At 44.0% G+C, this 7915-nt stretch overlaps 1 protein-coding gene across 1 annotated transcript; it reads left to right on the top strand.

The window, feature by feature from the left end:
- Positions 1-2471: 2471 nt before the first annotated feature.
- On the top strand, positions 2472-7325 carry LOC139053901 (uncharacterized). Its single transcript, XM_070530566.1, has one exon. The coding sequence runs from the start codon at positions 3408-3410 to the stop codon at positions 4206-4208; it is 801 nt and encodes a 266-aa protein (XP_070386667.1). The 5' UTR covers positions 2472-3407; the 3' UTR covers positions 4209-7325.
- The last annotated feature ends 590 nt before the right edge of the window (positions 7326-7915 follow it).

Here is a 7915-nt window from a genome sequence, read left to right as displayed (position 1 = left end):
ATGGATTCGTGCCAAAACGCGTTTTAATCATGCATATGCATCTTTTGGTAGACGCGATTGCAGTTTTCTGCAAAACCACACGATATGCATGCAAATGGTGCTTTTGGCAGAACGCGCACGTGGATTTCTACCAAACGACGTGAAAAGCATGCCGATGCGGCTCTTCTTAGCACCCGCACATGGATTCGTGCCTAAAAGCGTTTTAATCATGCACAAGCATCTTTTGGTAGACGCGATTGCAGTTTTCTGCAAAACCACACGATATGCATGCAAATGGTGCTTTTGGCAGAACGCGCACGTGGATTTCTACCAAACGACGTGAAAAGCATGCCGATGCTGCTCTTTTTAGCACCCGCACATGGATTCGTGCCAAAAAGCGTTTTAATCATGCACAAGCATCTTTTGGTAGACGCGATATCAGTTTTCTACAAAACCACACGATATGCATGCAAATGGTGCTTTTGGCAGAACGCGCACGTGGATTTCTACCAAACGACGTGAAAAGCATGCCGATGCTGCTCTTTTTAGCACCCGCACATGGATTCGTGCCAAAACGCGTTTTAATCATGCATATGCATCTTTTGGTAGACGCGATATCAGTTTTCTGCAAAACCACACGATATGCATGCAAATGGTGCTTTTGGCAGAACGCGCACGTGGATTTCTACCAAACGACGTGAAAAGCATGCCGATGCTGCTCTTTTTAGCACCCGCACATGGATTCGTGCCAAAACGCGTTTTAATCATGCATATGCATCTTTTGGTAGACGCGATTGCAGTTTTCTTTAAAACCACACGATATGCATGCAAATGGTACTTTTGGCCGAACGCGCACGTAGATTTCTACCAAACGACGTGAAAAGCATGCCGATGCTGCTTTTTTAAAGCACCCGCACATGGATTCGTGCCAAAAGGCGTTTTAAGCATGCATATGCATCTTTTGGTTGACGCGATTGCAGTTTTCTGCAAAACCACACGATATGCATGCAAATGGTGCTTTTGGCAGAACGCGCACGTGGATTTCTACCAAACGACGTGAAAAGCAGGCCGATGCTGCTCTTTTTAGCACCCGCACATGGATTCGTGCCAAAATGCGTTTAAGCATGCATATGCAATTTTTGGTAGACGCGATTGCAGTTTTCTGCAAAACCACACGATATGCATGCAAATGGAGCTTTTTGCAGAACGCGCACGTGGATTTCTACCAAACGACGTGAAAAGCATGCCGATGCTGCTCTTTTTAGCACCCGCACATGGATTCGTGCCAAAACGCGTTTTAATCATGCAGAGGCATCTTTTGGTAGACGCGATTGCAGTTTTCTACAAAACCACACGATATGCATGCAAATGGTGCTTTTGGCAGAACGCGCACGTGGATTTCTACCAAATGACGTGAAAAGCATGCCGATGCTGCTCTTTTTAGCACCCGCACATGGATTTGTGCCAAAACAGGTTTTAAGCATGCATATGCATCTTTTGGAAGACGCGATTGCAGTTTTCTGCAAAACCACACGATATGCATGCAAATGGTGCTTTTGGCAGAACGCGCACGTGGATTTTTACCAAATGACGTGAAAAGCATGCCGATGCTGCTCTTTTTAGCACCCGCACATGGATTCGCGCCAAAACGCGTTTAAGCATGCATATGCATCTTTTGGCAGACGCGATTGCAGTTTTCTGCAAAACCACACGATATGCATGCAAATGGTGATTTTAGCAGAACGCGCACGTGGAGTTCTACCAAACGACGTGAAAAGCATGCCGATGCTGCTCTTTTTAGCACCTGCACATGGATTCGTGCCAAAACGCGTTTTAATCATGCATATGCATCTTTTGGTAGACGCGATTGCAGTTTTCTGCAAAACCACACGATATGCATGCAAATGGTGCTTTTGGCAGAACGCGCACGTGGATTTCTACCAAACGACGTGAAAAGCATGCCGATGCTGCTCTTCTTAGCACCCGCACATGGATTCGTGCCAAAAAGCGTTTTAATCATGCACAAGCATCTTTTGGTAGACGCGATTGCAGTTTTCTACAAAACCACACGATATGCATGCAAATGGTGCTTTTGGCAGAACGCGCACGTGGATTTCTACCAAACGACGTGAAAAGCATCCCGCTGCTGCTCTTTTTAGCACCCGCACATGGATTCGTGCCAAAAAGCGTTTTAATCATGCACAAGCATCTTTTGGTAGACGCGATTGCAGTTTTCTGCAAAACCACACGATATGCATGCAAATGGTGCTTTTGGCAGAACGCGCACGTGGATTTCTACCAAACGACGTGAAAAGCATGCCGATGCTGCTCTTTTTAGCACCCGCACATGGATTCGTGCCAAAAAGCGTTTTAATCATGCACAAGCATCTTTTGGTAGACGCGATTGCAGTTTTCTACAAAACCACACGATATTTCCACACAAAAACCACACAAAACCACACTGTACTTTCGTCGCCACTTGGCAGTGGCGACGAAAGTACAGTGCACGACACTAAGCATCGTTCTGCTTATTCTGCAGGTGTGCTTCTGGACGGTTGAGCATCGAGCCCGAAGAGCGCTGTGCTACAGTGCATGCGCACAGGGTACTGCAAAGGGAAAGTTCGGCCTCGCAGGGAACGGACATCGTCTGCGCCTGCGGCTTGGAACGACCGAGCCTACGTCACTGGTCTCTCCGTATAAAAGAAGCCACTCAAGCACCGGAGCCTTCACTTGGCAGTGGCGACGAAAGTACAGTGCACGACACTAAGCATCGTTCTGCTTATTCTGCAGGTGTGCTTCTGGACGGTTGAGCATCGAGCCCGAAGAGCGCTGTGCTACAGTGCATGCGCACAGGGTACTGCAAAGGGAAAGTTCGGCCTCGCAGGGAACGGACATCGTCTGCGCCTGCGGCTTGGAACGACCGAGCCTACGTCACTGGTCTCTCCGTATAAAAGAAGCCACTCAAGCACCGGAGCCTTCACTTGGCAGTGGCGACGAAAGTACAGTGCACGACACTAAGCATCGTTCTGCTTATTCTGCAGGTGTGCTTCTGGACGGTTGAGCATCGAGCCCGAAGAGCGCTGTGCTACAGTGCATGCGCACAGGGTACTGCAAAGGGAAAGTTCGGCCTCGCAGGGAACGGACATCGTCTGCGCCTGCGGCTTGGAACGACCGAGCCTACGTCACTGGTCTCTCCGTATAAAAGAAGCCACTCAAGCACCGGAGCCTTCACTTGGCAGTGGCGACGAAAGTACAGTGCACGACACTAAGCATCGTTCTGCTTATTCTGCAGGTTAGTTCAAAGCTGCCGTATTTGTACATATTCGTGCTTTTTTCGTCGCTGCTGCCAAGTATCGTGACGTTTATTGGGGCTACTTGTTGAATTTCTATTTTTCTTGCCTGTTATTCCTAAGTACGACTGCCAAACTATGTCGAAAGAACTGGCCAAAATGAAGGATGAACTAAAGTCTGATTTTGCTAAAGTAAGAGACGAGATGCGGCATGAACTGAAATTGTTTCGTGAAGGTTTAGAGAGAGATCTGCGAACAGAAAACCGCGAGTTCAAAAATGAGCAGAATAACATGGCAAAAAGTCTGGAATTTGCGTTTCACGAAATTAATGAATTGAAAACAAAACTTGTGGAATGTACTGCAAAGAATGCTAAACTCGAGAGTGAAAACGCGGCTCTGCACGCTAAGTGTTCCTTTTTAGAAAACACTGTTCAAAGCTTAGAAAACCGACTCGTGCAAACTGAGCAATACTCTCGTAAGACCAACCTAGAGATTCAGGGTGTAGTGAAGACCGAGAATGAGTGCTTAAGCGACCTACTTTCCAAACTTGGCTCTACGATCAATGAACCAATCGCTGCATCGGACCTTGAAACGTGCCATCGTGTGCCTACACGCAGTGGTGATCGGACAAATATAATCGTCCAGTTCAAGAGTCGCGCGAAGCGGGATAGCGTTTTCCACAAAGCTAGAAAAATGCGTCTCACAAATACAGATCTTGGCTTGGAAGGCTCTTCTTCGGTGTACGTGAATGAACACCTTTGCCCTGCCCTGAAGAAGCTTCTCGCGATGGCCGTGAAAAGAAAACACGCGCATCACTGGAAATCGGTGTGGTCGTTGAACGGCAAAATATTTGCAAGACGAGCTGAAGACACGCCCGTTCTCCACATAAGAAACGAGAGTGACGTCGAGAAGATAACGTCGGGGCAGGCTCAGGTGTAAAATGCGGAAGCAGCGCGAATTTGTGCACCCCGCAACTTTGACTGCACCGTCAAAATGGCTTATCAAGAGCTGGCTCTCCCGCATCTCATTGCTAAGCAGGATGCATCGGCCACGGCTGTTTTGCATCTTAATGCGCGCTCAGCATGCAACAAGAGTGACGATATCATCCATCTTTTGGAGCAATTTACTTTTAAGTTTAATGTGATCATGTTATCGGAAACATGGTACTACAGTAACTGTGCTATGCTGACTTTACAAGGTTATCACCGCTTTTGTATTAATCGGCCCAGCAAAAAAGGCGGGGGTGTTGCACTTTTTGTTGAAAGCTATGCAAAATATGAATTAGTACCAGACTATACGACAGTAACAGATGACTATGAAATACTCACTGTAAAGAGTAAAAACAGGATAATATGTCTGGTGTATCGCCCACCGAGCGGCAATGTTGTCACTTTTCTAGATTTTTTTGAACCATTCCTAGATTATGTAAGCATGAACAATTTGAAGCTTGTGTGTGGCGGCGATTTTAATATAGATGTACTTAAACAGACTAATTCATCCTTCCAACTGAACACGTGCCTCCAGTCTGCAGGTTTTGTAAACACAATCACCACACCAACACGCATTACAAGTCATACATCTTCTTTACTTGACTTATTCATTGTTGATATATCTACTACTGTATGCAACACAGGCACATTGGTGTCTGACATAAGCGACCACTGCCCTATATTTTTAATCTACACCGATGACTCTAAGAAAGCAACTGACGCCTGTCAACAATTCACTTATCAACGTATAACACAAGCAGGTTTAGAGCAGTTCAGGAATGACGTTATGAATCACGATTGGTTACATGTTTTGAACAAAACAGATGCAAATGAGGCATATAATGAATTTATTATAACTTTTACCGATATGTACGCCAGCAATTTTCCAATGAGGACAGCTAAATATTCCAAAAAAGTTAGAAAGCCTTGGGTTACTCATGAGCTTGCAAAAATGATCAAAACAAAAAATAATCTCTATCATTCCTTCTTGCGCACGCGGTGTGAATTAGCTTTACAAACATTCAAAAAATCTAGAAACAGGCTAAATGCTGAACTAAGAAAAGCAAAGGCGGCGTACTATGAGGACTTATTTGCAAATGTTTCTAGACAACGCCCAGAGATTGCGTGGCAAACGATTAATCTTGTTCTAGGCCGCCGCAAGGACGATACGCACTTGACATCGATGAAGCTGGGCTCACGTGAGATAACAGGCACAGCGCTTTCCGATTACTTTAACCACCACTTCGTAACTGCACAAAGCGATATGGCTGAAGGAAATGATAGCATAGGGGTGGTTTGTCATAGCGATGCTGTTCGCGAAAGCGCATTCTTTGCACCTACTGATGAATATGAAGTATACAGTGTGTACATGGGGCTGAAAAACAGTAAAGCTTTAGATGTAAATAATTTGCAGATTAAACCTATAAAACATGTTTTGCAATTTATTGTACCTCCGCTTGTGCACATTTACAACCTAATTTTAGAGACTGCAATTTTTCCAGATGCAATGAAACACGCGAAAGTCTCGGTTATTTATAAAGGTGGTGATCGAAATACTGCGTCTAACTATCGACCGATATCGGTGCTCCCAATTTTTTCAAAAGGAATGGAAAAGCTTATTTTTGCTAGAATGACGGAATTTTTCAATAAACAGAGTGTGCTTACTGATTCACAATATGGATTTCGGAAAAACAGGTCCACAGAAATGGCTCTTCTTGCGCTGAAAGAATACGTTTTGCAGAGCTTCGAAAACAACTACTACGCAGCCGGCATTTTTGTAGACTTCAGTAAAGCTTTTGACAGCCTCAATCACGAGATTCTTATTCGGAAGCTTTGTTTGTATGGAATTCGTGGGAAACCGCTAGAATTACTCAAATCATATCTGAAACATCGACGTCAGTACGTTTCCATTAATAAACATAACTCGTCCCTCTTAAGTATTGTATGTGGTGTGCCTCAAGGAAGCATTCTTGGGCCACTTTTGTTTAACGTTTTTATAAATGATATCGTAACCATAAACAGTGAGGTTAAATTCATTATGTACGCGGATGATTGCACACTGTGTGTCTCAGGTCCTGATGTGAATGAACTTGTGCAAAAATGTAATAAAATTATGGCAAATTTGTCCGATTGGACACAGACAAATAAGCTTAAAGTAAATTCAAAGAAAACAAAAGTTCTAATATTTCGCGCGAAAAATAAACCACTTAACATTAATCATGCTATTTATTTTCAGAGCCAACGCATTGAACTGGTTGAAGAATTTAAAATTCTTGGAGTACACTTTTCTTCTAATTTACGTTGGGATGCCCATATTAAACATCTCTGCGGAAAACTCTCTGCGGTTACCGGTGCTATGGCACGTTGTCGCACATTTCTACCTACGAGAGCAAAACTTCAAATATACTATGGTCTCTTCTTATCGTATATAAATTACTCTTACCTTGTCTGGGCTACAACATCTAAATCTAACTTGCAAAAGCTGGTAATACTTCAAAAGAAAATCGTTCGGTATATAGATAACGTTAATCGGCTTTCACCAACAGATAATATATTTCTCAAATACCGACTAAACCGCGTTGATAAATTATACGAACACAGATTACTAGAAACGATTTACTTCTCATCCGAATATGTTAAGAATTATTTTGCATCCCTTGCTCAGCTAGAACTCTGCACTCACAGGAAACATACTACACGAAACCCCGAGGTGTGGAAGGTACCATGGTTCCGAAACAATTACAGCCTACAGTCCTTAACACATAATATACCGACTGTACTAAACAAATATAAGCACACAGCTACGCTAAATAAAAATGGTTTGCGTGACTACTTTCTTTCTTTATAGTGGCACTTTAGTACATTTGCATTCAAGTGTAAAATGTCATCTTCATGCATACGTACGAAATTGTACTGTTTGTTGTGTATAAAGATTTCAGTGTATATATCATGTGAGTGCTACTGCCATGTAAGGGACCCTGGGCCTCCGTCAAGCTGCTGCGACAGCTTTTTGCCCAGGTGTCCCTCCAGTTCCTTTTGTTTCTGGTAAATAAAATTGATTGATTGATTGATTGATTGATGCATGCAAATGGTGCTTTTGGCAGAACGCGCACGTGGATTTCTACCAAACGACGTGAAAAGCATGCCGATGCTGCTCTTTTTAGCACCCGCACATGGATTCGTGCCAAAACGCGTTTTAATCATGCATATGCATCTTTTGGTAGACGCGATTGCAGTTTTCTGCAAAACCACACGATAAGCATGCAAATGGTGCTTTTGGCAGAACGCGCACGTGGATTTCTACCAAACGACGTGAAAAGCATGCCGATGCTGCTCTTTTTAGCACCCGCACATGGATTCGTGCCAAAACGCGTTTTAATCATGCATATGCATCTTTTGGTAGACGCGATTGCAGTTTTCTTTAAAACCACACGATATGCATGCAAATGGTACTTTTGGCCGAACGCGCACGTAGATTTCTACCAAACGACGTGAAAAGCATGCCGATGCTGCTTTTTTAAAGCACCCGCACATGGATTCGTGCCAAAAGGCGTTTTAAGCATGCATATGCATCTTTTGGTAGACGCGATTGCAGTTTTCTGCAAAACCACACGATATGCATGCAAATGGTGCTTTTGGCAGAACGCGCACGTGGAT

The sequence above is a fragment of the Dermacentor albipictus genome, unplaced genomic scaffold (assembly GCF_038994185.2).
Source record: "Dermacentor albipictus isolate Rhodes 1998 colony unplaced genomic scaffold, USDA_Dalb.pri_finalv2 scaffold_345, whole genome shotgun sequence".
NCBI classification, from domain to species: domain Eukaryota; kingdom Metazoa; phylum Arthropoda; class Arachnida; order Ixodida; family Ixodidae; genus Dermacentor; species Dermacentor albipictus.
This window is presented reverse-complemented; position numbering and strand designations above follow the sequence as displayed.

Excerpts from the sequence above, each read along its gene's own strand:
- LOC139053901 (XM_070530566.1), top strand. The coding sequence starts at position 3,408 with ATGTCGAAAGAACTGGCCAAAATGAAGGATGAACTAAAGTCTGATTTT.